General features: G+C 40.5%; 1 protein-coding gene across 1 annotated transcript in view; it reads right to left on the reverse strand.

Annotated features, from left to right (window-relative positions):
* The window catches only part of LOC125904193 (venom phosphodiesterase 1), an 85,849-nt gene that overhangs the window by 29,300 nt on the left and 38,177 nt on the right, over nucleotides 1-18,372 (reverse strand). Inside the window, exons 10-18 of the mRNA XM_049601442.1 lie at nucleotides 16,965-17,030; nucleotides 16,745-16,817; nucleotides 14,959-15,067; nucleotides 14,375-14,497; nucleotides 12,333-12,364; nucleotides 12,013-12,140; nucleotides 11,344-11,413; nucleotides 9,718-9,805; nucleotides 8,941-9,113 (exon numbers count right to left, since the gene is read on the reverse strand). Of these exons, the coding sequence (XP_049457399.1) occupies nucleotides 8,941-9,113; nucleotides 9,718-9,805; nucleotides 11,344-11,413; nucleotides 12,013-12,140; nucleotides 12,333-12,364; nucleotides 14,375-14,497; nucleotides 14,959-15,067; nucleotides 16,745-16,817; nucleotides 16,965-17,030 (862 nt within the window). The remainder of the gene's footprint in view (nucleotides 1-8,940; nucleotides 9,114-9,717; nucleotides 9,806-11,343; nucleotides 11,414-12,012; nucleotides 12,141-12,332; nucleotides 12,365-14,374; nucleotides 14,498-14,958; nucleotides 15,068-16,744; nucleotides 16,818-16,964; nucleotides 17,031-18,372) is intronic.

Genomic DNA, 18,372 nt, shown 5'->3' on the forward strand with positions numbered 1-18,372 from the left:
CGCAGATGTGTTTCTCCTTTGTCATGCCCTGTGAATCTATTGGGGAGAGATGTGCTGCTGAAGTGTGGAGCTTCCATACTCTGCACCCGGATGGGCTGATAGTGACCTTCCCAAATGGCTACACTGTGAACTGCTCGTTAACAACTGTGCATTCCTCCTCGCAAATGTTGTTATCAGCGGATACCTCCCCCACGGCTGAAGGACATTGGGCTGATATCTACTGGGGCCTTCTCGAGCCAGAAACCATGGAGACGCCTGGCATTGGCACTCTCTATCAGTCGTGGCGACCCTGGGTTCAGTCATTAAATCCCTACACGCCTCCTCCCGATCCCCTCCATGTAACTCTTTATTATGACAGGAATGGCGACGAGCTGTATCAACAGGCATTTTATAATGAGATAGAAGGGAAAATGTAGGAGATAACATCCACCTGCATACTGGTGGGAAATGAGGGAGTGGCTGCAGCTGTTGAACTGACCTCAGAGCAATTGCAGTGGTATGAGGCGGCGGAGGAAGCCTCCCCTCACATATCCTTGGCAGTGCATGCAAAACATCAAGCTAAAGACTTAGGCCCTATGTGTAAAAAAACATTATTCACAGATGGATGTTGTTTTAGACATCCAACGGAGGGACTCAAAGCAGCATATGCAGTGGTAAGACAGACAGAGACAGGGTTTGAGGAAGTGATTACAGAAAGTGTGACAGGAAAAGAATCATCTCAATTGACTGAACTCCAAGCAATGATTGCAGCATTAGAATGGTCAGAAGGGAAAAGAATGAACATCTACACAGACTCTGCCTATGTCGTAGGAGCGATCCATGTGGAAATGACACAGTGGATCAGATCTGTTTTTTTAACAGCAGCAAAAACCCCCATTAAACACGAAAAAGATATGAAGAGGCTACAGGAGGCTCTGATGAAGCCGGCACAGGTAGCAGTGATTAAGTGCAAGGGTCATGACAAAACAGGGACAGTTGTCTCCAGAGGGAATGACGCAGCAGATGTGGCAGCCAAAGGAAAGGCAGGATACAGTCAGCAGTATGTAATGCTACAAACAGAGAGAACAGCGCATGACCTCCTGCCGCCCTGTGATGTAAATATGTTAATAGCAGAACAGCAGAAAGCCTCTCCAGAGGAGCTCACAGTATGGAGAGAAAGAGGAGCAGTTAAGACAGAGGGTATGTGGAGGTCCCCAGACGGGAGACCTGCACTGCCCCCAGGGCTGAGGAGATCAGTCCTTCAAGAAGCTCATGGTGTGACTCATTATGGAACGATGCAAATGGTGCGAGGTCTCACTCATTGGTGGCACCCTTTTCTGCCAGCCATGAATGAGAATCACATCAGAGAATGTAAAATATGTACAGAATACAATGTTAGACCCACGGTGAAACCACATCAGGGGAGATTTCCCCTCCCCAAACTCCCAGGTCAAGAGGTCATTAATGACTATACAGACATGCTAGAGAGAGTGGGAGGATACAGGTGTCTTCTGGTGGCAGTGGATGCATACACTGGTTGGCCAGAAGCCATACCTGCCAAATCAGAGGATGCAAAGACAGTAATCAAATTTCTGATCAATCAATACATTCCCACGCATGGGTTTCCCAAAAGAATCAGATCCGACAACGGAACCCATTCCAAAAACAGAGATCTACAAGAAGTAGAGAGAGCATTGGGACTAAAACATACATTTGGTACGGTCTATCATCCTCAGTCACAGGGCAGAGTGGAAAGAATGAATCAGTCTATTAAGGGAAAAATAGGCAAGATTTGTGCCCAGACTAAAATGACTTGGGTGGATGCGCTACCCTAGCTCTATTATCCATCAGGAGCTCTGTTAACTCACTGACAGGTTTTACTCCATATGAGCTGAAAACAGGGCAACAGTTCCCAGGACCGGGAGCTGGGATTCAAACTACAGAAGAGGAAAAAAGTCCTCTACAATATAAACTGTATTATGACCAACTAACAGCATTGGTGTCAGTTTTCTCCAAACAGGTGACCACAGCTCAGGAGGGAGCAGAAGGAGAGGGGCACCCAACATCAGAGTGGGTCCTGCTCAAGGTGATTAAAAGAAAGTGGTCGGAGCATAGGTGGACTGGCCCCTACAAAGTCATGGAACGGACGTCCCACGCCACAAACTACAGGAAAAGGTGACACATGGTATCACTGGAGTCAGTGTGCAGTGGCAGAGACACCTGCCCGAACACTGGAAGACATAAGAGACAATAAAGACTAAAAAAAAAACCCAACTCACTCACACCTACATTTACTCTTAGTTCAGCATAAGTGCGGTAAAGATATCCTGTGATCAATGTGAAGGTTAGAAGCTCCTCTGAAGCAACACTGCCCAGAGTACGTTTGAGTAATATAAAGCCAGGATACAAGAAAGATTCTTGCAGAACATTTACACTCCATATTTACTTTTATATTTTACACGTTTATATTTACCTTTTTGCAATACAAAATAAAGAAATGAGTGGTCTCATGTGTATGAGACTAAAAGGGGGAGTTATAACTTTTTGTTTCAAAAGAAACAAAAAGTGCAGTAATCACAAGACCTAAAAAGGGGGACCTGGAGACATTGGGACTGAAAAAAAAAGTGGCCTCAGTCCTATGAGGCCAAAAGGGGGACTGTTGGGAATAGAATGATTTTATGTGTTTTACTATCAGTTGTGTTTCACTATATAAGTTTTAGATGTGTGAACAATGAGAATACTGAGATGATTTCAGCTGATCTGAATGTGTTTTCTTTGCAGAAGTGGAGAAGTACAGGAGAGGAAGAGACATGAAGTCTGAGGAGCACATATCGCAATGCTTAGATAATTAGTTTCATATATGGTAAAAATAATAGAAAGTGATGTACAGATAGTAAGGTACTGCACGTGTAGGGAGTTGTGTTGTTCTCTTGTCTTTCAAAACAGGAACCACGCCCCCACTGTCAGCGGGAAGGAGTCAGATTAACACGAGGCAGGGGCGTGGTGTGGTGAAGGAGGAAGTGGAACTGCCAATGAGAAGAGGACAACGCCTTGCATGCACAATGACACTCTGTTACGCTCAAAATATACTGGGTCAGGGAAAGGACAGGAGGTCAGACTTCGTGAAGTGACACACCTTTGTTGTTCGTCAGGGACGTGAAGTTGAGACCCAGAGCTCTGTAATTTTATTCCTTTACTGCTTAATAAACTACATTAACTGAGACGGAATATCTTCTCCTATTGCTTCATTAAAGAACACGCAGGACTGAGCTCACACATAGCACATTAGAGAGTAGGATGAGACTCTTAGTCCAACAGTGTGTAGATTTGCACATAAAAGCCTACGCTACTAAAAACCTACTCCGGATTCAGGAATGCCGCAGGAAACTCAGATTTGATCGTAAACACGTGTGTATGATCATGAATGCCAATCCATCGTAAAGTGATAGCGTGCTCCCCGGTAATTAGCAATTAGCATAAATCCCCGCCCATGAATAGCCAATGACCACCATATAAGGAGGTGTAGGTGCATCCAGTCGACCTGTCAGTCATGGCGCAAAGAAAGAAAGAGAGAGAAAGAAGAAAGAATTTCTCCGAAGCGGAGATCAAAATAATTTTGGGTGAAGTGGACTTAAGAAAAAACATTTTATTTTCTTTAGTTAGTAGTGGTACAACAGGAACAGGCAAAGAGAAGGCCTGGAGGGAGGTAACAGATGCTGTTAATGTTGTCTCCGGAGTACAAAGAACCATGTCAGAGGTGAAGCATAAATGGTTTGATATGAAACTGGAGGCAAAGAAACGCATAAGCACACACACAAAAAATACAGTGGTCACCAAACAAATAGAAGATTCATTTGTGGGGTTTTGAATGAAGTGGGAACGGGAAACCAGAGATGTTTTGTGCGTAATGGATAAACTCTAAATCAGTTATGGCTGTCAGAATGTAGAGCTATTTAACATTTATTTTAACAAATGATACGGATAACATATAGCCTACAGCAGTTTTGTGTGCATCATCTTCAAATTATTTGAATCTTAATAGCTTAAAGCTCTGTGTTATACAGCTCCAAATAATTCAGTCTGCAGCCAACGTAAACTAAACATTTTTCAAATCAGATTTATTCATTCAAATGATCAAAAAGCCACAAAAAGCCACAAAAAAAAGTGTTGTCTCAAATAATTGGAGCGTGCTCCTTCGTGGCTCCACCACCTGCTGCTCCCTCTGCCCCTGCTGAACCCAGGCACCAAGGCCGAAGAGGCTGTGATCCAGCTGTCCTTACGGATATTTTTATTATCATCATTCAACATGTAGAAAGAACGTGTAATCTATTGAGTCGGTTTACATAAATAATTCACAATCATGAACCTAATCTGGATCTTAAACCTGCTAATTGCCAACTAATTTAACTAAATGTGTTATATTTTTAATATTTTTGTCATGTTTAGATTACGTGTTTCAAAGGCATCTGTGTATTGTGTACATAACAGAGCGCAATACGAATTAAAATTGGAATTTCCAATAGTGACAAGCAATATTTATGTGCCTTACTAAATTTACACAAGCACTACAAGTGGTCAGGAGCAGGAGTAGATTTTGTTAGTAGCTACGAAAAGATCGGAGCTACTAAAATATTGATGAATGACACACATGTAAATTTCCGTCTGCGAACAGTTTACACACAAATTCCTTCTGCTCACGTTTCATGAATGAGACCCTTTATGTATTGACTGCTCTCAGGATGGAAGGACCATTTCACCCAGTATAACAAAAAGTGTTTCTGAACAGGATTACCAACTATAGCTTTAAATAATTACTTTATTTGAAGAGCACCTTTTTTAAGCCCAAAAGCACAATGTGCTTTTCAATATGAAGAAAATACAGCTACAAAAGAGCAGAACATCTGTCTGGCAACTGAGCAGGACGCAGATGCATAAATAACATAAATCAAGCAACTCAGTTTCAGATGATCCAAGAGCTCAACAGTAGCTGCTTCATTTTATACAAATATGTCAGCAACATGGCATTTAGTAATTTGTTGACAAATTGTTAAATTAAAAATTGCATTTTTTGTGACACAACAGATGTCAAGAAAAAATGTGTAAAATGTGATACAGTGACAGAAGCATCCCGAAACAGCTGCACTTTTTTTTAAAAAAAAAGATTGGGTTCTTTTGGCAGATAAACCAGAACAAACCTCTGTAGGGTCTGGCTGGCTGCTGATAAAGGCATGTCTGCTTTTTTCAAGTCTGCTGCAGATTCCAGATTCCAGAGGCTGGTTTCACAAGGATAAGACTTTTGGCATGCATTAGTCTCTATATACAGACTCTACATTCATATTGATCAATCACGTTTGAGACGGCTGCAGTTGTTGGATGAGTTTCTTTTTTAGCTTGGCGTCACCTAGCATCAGTGGTGTTGCGTGGCACTGTCTCATCAACCAAATTGACAGGGATCAGAGATAATCAATAATATGACTCTGTTAGACTCTCTATATTAAATAAAATGTAGGCTGTAAAGCCACCAGTATAGCTCTATGTATATGTAGAATGAGAATGTGTGTGGACACTATACTAAATAAATGAGTAAAGAGACCAAGCAACAATTATCAGATTTATCTGAAAAAAAACAAAAAACAAATAGTAATGCAAATAATTACACCAGAATGCACAGTACCAGTACAAACAACTCACAGTAAATTATACCAATATGCACAGTATCAGTACAAACAACAGCAGATACAGTGGAATTATACCAATATGCACATGTAAACAGTCACGATTCTAGAATAAACGATACCGTATGGAAATGATGCTGTGCCGGTTGGAGCTCAAATTGAATGGGAGACAAAGTTCAGTGTTCACTTAACTGCCTCCGTGAGAAGAGAACAGAAGGGGGTGGGGTGGGGGGGTGGTATCACTGTGCGAGGGCTGCTATAGAATTGCAACAAGGATGTCAGCCGACCAACACTCACTACCTGGTCCCTGGTTGAAGCGATTTGCGATGCTGGCCAGCTAGGAGTTAACTAGCAGCCAGTACAGTACAGTCCGCTCCCTAAGTGCAGGTGTGAACACAGCAATCGCACTCAGGTGTGGACTAAAACAACTGGACCTTTTTGAAGAGGTGGTCTTCGTCCGGTTACTAACGAGCTCTGGTGCAGTTCATTTGTGAGAATGTGTTCCAACCGCTATCTGAACCAACTGCAGTCACATAACGCATTGTTTGGGTTAAACATGAGCATGTTACAGTCCTGGAGGATTATTAATGTGTGCCTCCTCCTGTACTGCCTCAATATGCACATTCAGCCCATCCAATGCATCAAAACATTGTTTTCAAACTGTATGGTTTGCCTAAAATGAACAATGCAAGCAATATAGTACACGATGACCAGCACTAAAATCAGCCCGCGTAGTTGTCCCTCCATTGTGACATTAGAAAATGTTGCAATTATCATGCAAGTGTACTCTTCTTCAACGTTTTGTTTACTTACTGGATTTTTCCCGCACGGACATTCTGACCAATCAAGAGCAGCTTTCTCTCACAAGGCATTTGATCTGGTCTGCTTGTAAATGCTGATATGACTCTAGGCAGTTATGCAACTTTGTTACAAAATCAGTCCCTGATTCAGACCAAAGCAAGACAACTTTAGGTCTGAAAGCACCCTAACATCAGTGATGACAGCAGGATCTTTTCCCAATCTTGGGCCAGTTGTGAGAGGTTTGTAAATGTTTGAAAAAAATATCCGAGTTTTAGTTTTGATCGAGCAGTGTTGATGGTTGCAGATTGTTATTTGATGTGCTGACTCTTTTAAACAGTTTTTCAGTTGTGAACTGTTGAGGAAGCTATTTCACTGGTGTTGTATCTCTGCTTTAATGTTTCCTAAGTTATGTCTGAGCCGTGATCAACTAAAGGGATAGTGCACCCAAAAATGAAAATTCAGCCATTATCTACTCACCCATATGCCGACAGAGGCCCTGGTGAAGTTTTAGAGTCCTCGCATCACTTGCAGAGATCGGCGGGTGGAGCGGCTAGCACACCTAATGGCTGACGGCGCCCCAGACTAACGTCCAAGAACACAAAATTGAATCCACCAAGTATCTCCATACTGCTCATCCGTAGTGATCCAAGTGTCCTGAAGCCCCGGCATAAAAAGTTGTTTGGAAAAACGTCATATGAACTCTGTTTTTCACCTCACTGTAGCCTGTAGCTCTGACTGCTTCTCTGTGCTCCGCGCTCACGTGTGCCCGCGCTCAGGGTGATTAGTGATGCACTCATGCTCATTCACTCATGCTTTCGCTGGTTGTGCACAAGCGCACCCGCCTGAGCGCGGAGCACAGAGACTCAATCTGTCCCTGGGCCATATATTTCTGTCCCTCCTCCTCCTCCTCCTCTGAATCATTTCCACTAACAGCCACCTTTTCGCCTGAACTACTCTCTAGCAGGTCCACATTTATGTATGGTGCGATGGGATGTACGGCACTCGGTGCGGACAGCCCTGCTGCACCAGATCTTACAGCACTTGGCTGCATCTGCCTGGATATTCTTGTGCCTTTTCTCCTGTTGCTTTTCCGCACCTCCCTTGCACTTTGGTGGTTTATCCATCAGTGTACGTTAGTAGGCTACGCACTCCACCACTATGCACAAGGCCAACAGCCAGCTACTCGAACTCAGGAGAACTCAGAAAATGAGCGGGGAGGGGGCGGGCTGGGGAGGAAGGGCTGAGAGATTTCATTGGGCTAGCCCAGTGTCAGTGTAAAAAATAACTAATAGGCCATTTTCCATTCTTTAAAGACCGGCACAGCCGTTAAAAAATATCTACATAATTACATTAAGTAAATTACGATTGCGCCAGCCCAGAATATGCCAACAGTCCACCAGGCATTGCCCGGTATGCCCTGTGGCCAATCCAGCTCAGTCATGTGTCTTCACTGTTTCTTCTCTGTTTTCCTATTCAGATTATGAAAGTAGTCTTTCATTATCTTTTAAATCTTTTAAAAATTATGTCGGATCAAGCAGCAATCTCTTGGGCTGAAGAATGAAGTCAACATTACTGTAAGTGCCAAAAACTGCAGTTCCTCGTATGTCCACTTGAGGCTGTGTCAAAGGCCCTTGTTGGCCTTTGTCTTTTAGCTGATTCAGCATGTTGAATGGCGGGGCCCTCTGGTGAAATAAATCACTCTGATTGACAGTCCAGCTCAGTGCATGAGAAGAGAAACATTGGTGAGGTAAGCAAACAAAGTACTAAAATCAAGAGGGAATGAGATCAAAACAAACCTGTTATATTAGGTAAGGTTAAATTTTTAGTCACTGAACTTGTAAGCAGATACTGTTGATGATGGTTTGTGTAATTGTTTGCTAGTGCATGATAAATATGCTTTGTTCTTTCAACATCAGGTTCTTTTGTTAATGTGCTAACCGGCTAAGTAGCATTTTGAATTCATCCTGTTGGTTTTCCGATTTCCTGTATGAGTGACATATACAGAGTACCGGTGTCTCTCACGCAGATGCAGCCGTTGGCTGTAGTGTTCACAGTCGGCTTTTGTTGCCATTAGTTTGATGTCATTTTGGTGTGTTTGGGCCTCTCGGAGTTGTTCATGTTCAATTTTTTCAATAAGAACATTTTGTTACAATGGTTTTAAGCCTGATTTTCACCAGCGAAAATTAACATTATCACTGTTGACTATAGCTGGAAATGCACTGTTCTAACCAAGCTAGCAGCTAGAGATATGGTCTATTAGGTCCACCCTCATGTCCAAAAATGGTCACTTTTGGCTCCAAAAATCCAAGTTGGCTGATGGCCAAAAGGCTAAACTGCTGGCAGTTCACAAAGTCCACAAACACATGAAGTTACAGGGGATACACTGATTATTTTATCAGTTATTTTATATGTTGGATTAATGATCATTTTCTTTTTAACAAAATCTTAACTCTGCTCTGCAATACGTAAGCCTGACAATACTCACCAGGGCAGGACAGGAGCATCCCAGGGCGTCTGCAGGTTTGAGGCTGATCAACGGACACTGAACTGGCCTGCTCTGTTCTGCAGGAGGCACTGGTGTGTAGTAGGGCTGCCTCAGGATGTGGTTCAAACTGCCATGGGTCCCGTTGTTTTCAGCAGGAGAGATCTGCATCACGTCTGCATGAAACACATGAAGCTGTTTAGTTTTGTGGAGCATACCACTATGTGTTTGGTCACGACAGTGTGTGTAGTTTAGATTTAAGCTTCTTTTCAAAGAATGAATCTATAGGCTGAAATCTTGCATGACATGAGTCACATATCTCAGTAAACATTTAGTGTGTTGTTTCTTTTGCTAGCTGTGGTGGTGTTGTGTGGTAAAGCAGGAGCAAACAGGGGCTTTTTTAGTAACGGTGCATTTTTTTTAGTTCATCATTCTTTCCACAATGTCCATATTCTGACAACTGAGCTTTGTAAATTCTCAGCAGCTCAGTGTCAACCACCATCTGCTCCCAAGCGACTCTTAACAAAAGGTTTACGTTTGATGATAAAAACTAAGGGAGACTAAACAGTCACTGTGATTTATTATTTATCACCAGCAAATGTCTCTGCACATTCATCTGACTGCAACAGGTAATATCAGTGCTTTATTTTGATTTTGACAGTCTTTTGGTTTTTAAAGCTCTGATTAGACTCCAAGTCAAATCACCACTCATCACAGCCTGCAGTTGATTTGGATGCTTACTGTAAGCGGTGATTTGCCAAGACACACATATGAACTCACCACACATAAGATTGTACAGCTCAATATTGGAAAAGGGTTCCATTTCTGTTTTGTACAGGAACTTGGGGCCATAACTGACAAACATTGCCTGCAAGACAAGAGTTAAGAAGAACAGTTTGAGGCATTTATTTCAGTGCTGCAATGGTGAAAATTATTGGGAAAAAAGGGTCAAGATGGTCAAAACAGAATTACTACTACTAATAATAATGATAATAATTATAAAACATAACTGCAATAAAACTATATGGAAGAAATCTGCAGATAATTGCAGTGATAGAGAAATGTTTTCTCAATTTCAGATGGACAGCTCAGTCACGAGAAGAAAATGTTGGAATTATACGTTTCTGCCAGCCATGGATACATTTTATTTGTGTTTACATATCATATCAACATTTCTAGTATGTAGTATTATGTAGTACATGAGCTGACTTTGTCATCTGGATGTGGAGGGGATAGTGGATGGTGTGAGACACCTGCCAAGCTGCAGACCACTGTTTGAGACCAACAAACAACAAAACCGGTTGTTTTTTAGTGACCTGTCACCAGCACTACCGCTAAGGGCGAGCAGAGCATGTGCTGTGCATTGGGCACCAGTGCCACATTTGGCACCAAAACAGCTCAATACGATTATTATCAATCATAACTGTACATATTGCATAATCTCTCCCAGTTACGGCCCTTTGAGATGCACCATGGTTTGAGCTGTGCTGCTGATAGTTTCAGTGAACGCAGCTCAGCTGCAACACACACAAGCTCGCCAGGTGCTGTGCTTGCTCTTACAGGTTAATAATAGAGTTATTTATACATCAGTTGCATCTGCTCAGTGAAGATTTTTGGAACTTAAGCTCATTAAACCATTAAAAACATACCCGCATTCAACAATGGGACAGACACATCTGGTAGTCTTTCTGTGATCAGCATCGATGCAGAATTCACTCAGAAGCTGTCATATAATGACCTTATTAATGACCTTGCAGCCAGGTAATGCAGACGTGTGCCTCTGTAAAGCCTCCCACAACTGATGCGAAATGCTTGTTCTGTCGCTGCAGAATCATTTTGTGACTGTTATTATGTTTGGGAATAATGGGACAGCTCTTTTTGTCTTGTTATTTATTTACACTTATTCTGAAAATAATAGTATTGATATCCTATCCTATTCGATCCCACTCAGTTCTGTCATTCTTCCATTTATTTCCAGTGACTTCCACGTACCAAATGTGAGTATTTTTTAGTTACCTGTTGCTGTTAATCCTGCAGGGGTAGTGCCATAAAAAGCCATTGTTTTTTTTACCAAGACATCTCTGCTTTTCCAGGTGGGACTGTGCCCCCAAAACCTGGTATTTTAAGCCAAAACATCATCTATTCCTTACCACAAGTAACTGTATAATGTAACTTTTTTGTGCTTAAACCTAACTACACATTAACCACAGCGCTGTTGAGACAAAAGTTTCAATGTATCCACTACATATAACATACAAATGTAACATATCTGTGGTTCACAAATATCTACAATACCAACATTTCTTTCTGACGACTGAGCTGAAAGGTAGCAGAAGTTTTTTTGTTGACATTACTGTTGATTGATGGCTAATAGATCAGAATAGTCAAAGAATTGTCAGGGCTCACATGCATGGTCTCAACGTCGTTGTCATAGCCGTGGGCCCCACCAGAGCAGAATGTGAGAGATCCTGGGTATCTGTGAGGAACAGATTTTTAACTTAAGCATAAAAAATCTGCTCAGTCTTTGATAAATACTTAAATGCTCAGTGTGCAGAGTTGGAGTGTGTGAAGTAATAAAACAGCGTTGGTAGGGGCATTTAGAGAAAAGGACAGGATGTGTTCAATAAAAGTCACTGGTTTCAATTAGCTCTGTAGAGCATTGCAGAGACTTCATCATCAGTCTCTTAGAAAAGTAGACTAATGACCTGTTTACAGGATGATTTATCTCTTAATACTTGTATCTGTTTTTTCATGTCTTACCCAACTAATTTTAAACATAATACTGTAGTTTTTCCACCTCCCAGGCAGTTTACCACAAAACTAAAATCAGCTAGAATTCCTCTCACAGCCCACAGTCTTTTCATTGTGATGTCAAGCAGTGCCTCTTGTTACAGCTCAGATTTTAATCTGTGGCATTATTTGTGTGTGATCTGTACTTTCCATGACAGTGTATTTTGTAAACATTGGTGTCTGCTATCAAAAAGGGTCTAAAACTCCAGCCTATAACTGCGATAAAAAAAAAAAAAAAAACAATAATGAAAAAATAAAAAATTGATGGAGAGCGGACATGGATACCTCTCAAACAGCCATTTTGGATCAACCAGGACGTTAACATCTTCAATGCGACGGCTGTTTGCAAAGTGGAGGCGCTTTGGCAGGTTGGCCTTCAGGTATGGCTTGATCTTTTGGTCAGGCTTCTTACACTGAAATAACCACAAACACAATTTCATAATAGTACATTTCTTATATTTGGCAAAAAATGTGAGATTTTTTTAGCATTTCAAGGGAAAATAACAATAAAGTCCTTTTAAATGTAAGTTTTACTGCATGCAGGTCATCATTTCATTAGAAACTCCACTGTAAATTAAACATGTAGGTGAGCATGGAACACTTACAGTCATGTTAGCAATGAGTCCGGCCGAATCCACTTTTGAAAAGGAAAAAATAATGACGTTAACATTTTAATTTATCCAATTTAATGTTACACCAAACCAAACCAGGCAATCAGGATATAACTTGAAGTGATATCTTAACCATGTTATTATTTGTAAGATTGAGAATCAACTCTCCAAGTTGTTCTTAAGATTGAAAAACTGATCTAATACAAGAAATCCAAGATCTTGATGCCTACTTCATCTTATTACATTTGATGTTTTTTTATGAATTAGAAGATATCAACATGGTCAACGTGATTAGTAATTACTCTGGATTTAAAGCAAGACTTACCTTTCTGGAAATTTTACACTTTTCTTTGTTCAGGCTAAAATACTATTATTAATAAGGTGATGGCAAACTAGAATTTAAATGAATTCCACCAGAAATAAAAACTCATAATTATACCATTCTCATATCGTTCTAAGAAAACTCCGACCAATCATTGCATTCAGACTGAATGCAATGATTGGTCTGATTGGTCAGTTTTTTGTACCAGGGTGTAAACATGTTTATTTCTGCTGTGAGGTTGGACATGTTAACATGATGGCCTATGGAGATTAACTTGCTCTTGGAGCCAGTCTCAAGTGGACTGCAGTTTTGCAGTTTTTAACGCTTCCCTGTTGGCATCATTTTTCAGCCCTGGTGGGTGCTCCTTGTTTTCTATCCATGCACTCCATCACTGTGACGGCTTCAGACTGTCCTCCTTCAAAAAATAGTCCATATAGGTCATCTGAACAAGCAGTTTACTACAACCCATATTTACATTTATTGTTAGGTGGCAACCTCTAGTGGCCATAATGATCATGCAGGAGCAAAGGGGGTATTCAGGTGGCGTAGTATAAAGAGCAGCAAAGTCTGCTTTGGGATGAGGTCAAGGTGGATGGATGTGTCAAACAAACAGGACTTTCATCTAGGAGACCACTGTTTGTGTCCCATGTGACACCAAAAGTCAGTGCTGATTTATTTTCATTTACATAATGCACTTAACTTGTGTCACAGACATAATATAAGCTAACTACAACACATGTAACTAAAGTTGCGTAAAAAACATGCTCATTTGAACCCGAATTAAGATTTTTTCTTAATTCTAACAAAGTAGAAACCTAAACCCTACCTTAAACTAACCAAACTGTGACAGTTTTACAATATTTTATGCACTAATTTGTGCATTTCTTCATCAATACATGGTGTAAATGTTTTTGTTTTTGTCAAAATAAAAGTCCTCTGGAACTTTAATGTTTTCAGTGAGAGGAATGCATATGCTCTAAAATTTCGGGTGGATGTGTCCAGTGCTGGGTAGCTCCATTGGTATCAAAATCATGTTATTATGTGTCACACAAAGACTGCCTGATTGCAAGCATTTTATGTTATCTCAGATCTCCATACTCGACTGCTTTCATTTGACTGTGGTGGGTGCAGCTTAGTGTATAGTGGGTCAGAGCTATCACCTGACAACAGCAGCTCTTATTCTTACTCAGTCAGCAGTACTGTAGCCAGCCCAGTTGCTACAATGTTAGCATTGTACATTTCTGCAAACCACAAATAAATTGCACATTTTACAGGCATCATGTCAACATTTCTAAATTGACGAAGTAACTGAGCTGACTGTCATTGTGAAGTGGAGGGGACGGTGGATAGTGTGACACCGAGACGAGATGCCTGCCAAGCTGCAGAGCTCTGTTCAAGACAAACAGACATCAAAAACAGTTGTCTTTTAGCATGTCATTGCCATGTTTCCAGCAATTTTCTAGGCCCCAAACATAGGTGTTTTTAGGGACCCGTCGCTGTTTTTCCAGCAGGGATATTGGTACAAAAAGTGGGTATTTTAAGCCAAAACATCTTTTCCTAACCATAACCAAGTGATTTTTGTGCATAAACAGGAAAGTTTCAACATATCTTCTACATAATAACGTAAAAATGTAATGAATCTGTGGTTTGCAGAAGCATTTTTTTTTCTCACAATTGGGTTGTTAGAGCAGGTAGCTTCAGTATGTTTACTCACAAATTGTTTCGTTGTTTTTGGCTCTGATGCGCCCGAATGTTCCTTCAGTGACCCAGTAGTTCTTGACGTCTCCCACCAGCTCCTGCAGCACCTCCTTCCTGTTGCAACTTGTGTCCTCCATACCTGCAATAGTAATTAGCTGATATGTTAACCTTTCTTATATTATACTCCATCAGACTGTTGATGTTCTCTTGGCTCTGAGGAACTAAAAGCGGTTTTGTATGTTTTCTTGTAAACTTGCCTGCATTTTACACTTCTATCACACTGTTTTTTTTTCTTATTTTTTCAAATTGATTTCTATCCAGGCGATTGCTGAGGCACAAAAACCTGACTCAGTGGCCAGTTGTGACAAAATAAAGGCAGCATATAAAACAAACATACAAAAAACACAGATTTATATAATGATATTGAAAAAGAAAAAAATAGATCAGTCTCATTGTGGCTGGTCAGTATCTACCCTGATGTCAGCCCTGCATATTGTATCAGACCATTTCTTCTATAACCCACTCAAAACAACTAATTGGATCCATGGCTTCATTTATTGGTTTTAAATAATGCCATATCAATGACATATTGTGTGTTACCATGATCTGCCACGATGATGATGTTGAGACAGCGGTGGAGGCCAATCTGCTTCAGGCCATTCATAAGATGGCCAATGATCTTATCCACACCCTGGATTGCTTCAATCAGCTGCAGGAAACAGATGAAATAAACACACACATTCAGCAGCTGGCCCATCTTTTCTCCACAGAAAGCCCCCATTAGCTTTAGATATAATGTGACATCAAGACATACAAGAATATATTAAAATCATTATTAAAATGTAGATTATGCACTGCAGTTCTTATTCATTAAGTTTCTTTAAATGTTTTATCTCTGTCAGTGTTGACCCACTGTGTGGACATCACTGAGGTAGCACACATGTATTGTAAAGACACTGCTGGCAAAGAAAGCTATCTCCAAAGCACCCACCGATCAAACAGCACTTTATAATATACCAGTGGACATTATAAAGTAAAAAGAGGGGGAGGGTAAAATTCCCTGCAAAACCTCTAAAGATCAGATCAACGAGCCTTACAGACTGACAGCTCCTCAGTGAACTGCTGGGTCATTGTTATGGAACTTTTTAAAAAATTACACTAATGACTGTTATATGGAAGAGCAGAGCTAACATTGCTCCGGCTGAGAGCAATCAAAAGAGGCTTTGTCCGTCTTGAATCCTTGGACTCCAGAGAGGCATGACATTTCATTCACCAGATACTCAGATACCAAAACTTTGTCTGCAACCAAAGGTGCCTGCATGCTCCAGGAAAACAGGATGTGGATGTTCCAACAGCTTGAGACATCTGTCAGAAGATGCTGATTCAGCATGAGTCCTGTTGTTTGCTATTATTTAATTTGGGACTTAGACAGAATTCCTGCAGGCATGGAATTTAAGGCTTTGCTTGTGCCAAGAGGATTGTAAAAGGGTAGAAAATTAGTTCCTCAGATGTAAGGTTGGGCTCAGGCATATAGTTTCCTTATGAACTTAAGGCAAGCTGACAGAAGCACTTGAAAAGGCAAAGTGGTTCCAGTTAATTAACAGTCTGCAGCGGGTGGACGTGCACAACACATGATGTTGTTGTTAATGGGAATGGTCCATTTAGGCAATTTTGATGATTAACTAACATCACCATGAATGACGAACTGAAAAAAAAATCAGATGAACAGAGACACTTCCTGTCAACAATGATGTCATGTTTAGTTAGAGCTGTAAATGTTATTAGACATTCTTTCTTTCTACTCTCCAAATTGGCCATAAACCCACTTCAAGATTACACAAGCAGGGGGTGGACTTTCTTTCCATATAAACACACAGTTAGGGGGAAAGAGATTATCTTTAGCTCTTCAGTTTGATTGGCTCATTTGGTTTCCACTTGAGTAACCCTGAAAAATGACCATGCCATTACCCAGATTTAATAAATGCACCACTGAAGATGATGTTGAGAGGTTCACTAAATGACTGTCTGGAAATTCACAAAGGCCCATAAAGAGTCTGACTCTGCTGATGGGATGGCAATTGTTTTATTTATTTATTGGACATCTGATTCAACCTTTATGGAGATCTTTTATCTGTGGCCATTAAAGGACTTTAGACTTTTTTAATTGTGCGACAACAAGACTTATCTGTGATTATTTGTGATAATGGCCAACATTCATGAGGCTATGATGAGGCTATATATGATGATGGGATTTGTTTCAGCACTGCTAGTTTGATATTAAGTGTTGAAGTCAGGTGATGTGCAGAACTAATTAAAGATTTACTGATATGATGTAAAAAGAAATGTAAAATCACTTCCTGTGATTCAGTGAGTCAGGTGAACTTACCCCTCCACTCACAGGACCGTAGTTGTGTCCAGATTTATCGGGTTCCTCCAGATATAATGTGTAGAAGTCTGGTCTGGAGGAAAAAGTCATTTTTACTGAAAGTTGAATTTTATCAATGACGCCACCAGATAAATCACTGAAGGTATTTGCTGAATGAAAGTATTCTGATTCCTTTATTGACCTCACTGCTTTTACTGAATTGAATAGAAGAAAAACAAACCTTTCATCATCTGGCAGCTGAAGCCATTTGAGCAAAGTGAATACTCTTTCCTCAAATGGCACTTTACTGGGAAAAAAAGAGACAGAGGAGAGAGAGGTGACAGTGGTGAACATAAGTTTAAAGGACCTCTTCACTCACAAAATGATTTTTTTGTCGGTCTGCCTTTAAGAAATCTCAAACTGTGAAGCAATGCAGGGAACAAAAGATATGGTATCAGTCAAACAAAAATTAATGTTGCAAAATTATATCGAGATGTCATGTCCAGTCACCACTGTACTTTTTTAGTCTACTTGAGACTGCTCTGTGTGAACAAATGCAGCAAAGTCTCCTCTTCTAATCTGGTCAGACTATATAAAACAATTCTTTGATGTCACTGTTTCTGCTAAAACTGCCTTTTAAATCAATTATTCACCCTGTGTTATGTTGCATTCCAGAAGAAAACTTTGTATTTTTTGCATGCCTCCACGTTGAAAAAAGAATTCAAAAACTGAATTTTTTTTTTGATGATTTGAAGTAAAGGGGGGCTGAGTTTAATAACAACAAAACTATTGTAAAACATCCTTTTACAAACTCTTCGTCCAGTATGTTGCGATGTTCTGAATGCAACAATTCAGTCACTCTCTGCAACCTTGCAATTTTGTCTGATCACCACAACTTTGCTGTAAAATTGACAATTTAAAACTGGTAAAACCTCATTTTACTGTACAGTTTCAGTGTATTGACTTGCTCCGCCTCTCTCACTCTTTCTGTTTATCATGAGACTACTGCTGTTGGACTGGAGCTCTGTGCCTGGAACAGAGTCACACACACACACACACACACACACACACACACACACACACACACACACACACACAGTGACAGGGCTACTGTTAGCATCACATAGCTAAGCCATGTTTCTGTGTCGGTGTGGATTAATGGCTCGGTGTGGGGTGTTCTCTCCAAGCGGCAAAATAGCACTAACAGTGTTACAAAGTGCTTCACAAATTATACATACAAATATTAAATGGCAAATTAAGATGCTATGATCACATTATGCTATGTTAGCTAGTGCTAACCAGGCAGAGAGAGCACAGTGCTGCGTCAAACAGCATCAACAGCTGATTGTCAGCAATTGCTTTCTTGGTTAGGATAAAAACAACAACAACAACAACAAAAAAAATACAATGGTTGCTACACTGTAGGAAAACATGCAAATAGTTAATCAGAACAGCCTGAGTAACTGATATACAAATGATCATTTTGTGGTTTAAAAGTTCCTTTAAAAGACATTTTAGCAGAAACAGTGACATTAAAATTTGCTTTGTTTTGTTTGAACAGAATGGAAAAGGTGGCTTTGGTCTCAACTAAGGGGGCTGATAAAGCACAGCAGTGACTGGACTTGTCTTCTAGATAAAATTTTACAACA

The sequence above is a fragment of the Epinephelus fuscoguttatus genome, linkage group LG17 (genome assembly GCF_011397635.1).
Source record: "Epinephelus fuscoguttatus linkage group LG17, E.fuscoguttatus.final_Chr_v1".
Taxonomy (NCBI): Eukaryota; Metazoa; Chordata; class Actinopteri; order Perciformes; family Serranidae; genus Epinephelus; species Epinephelus fuscoguttatus.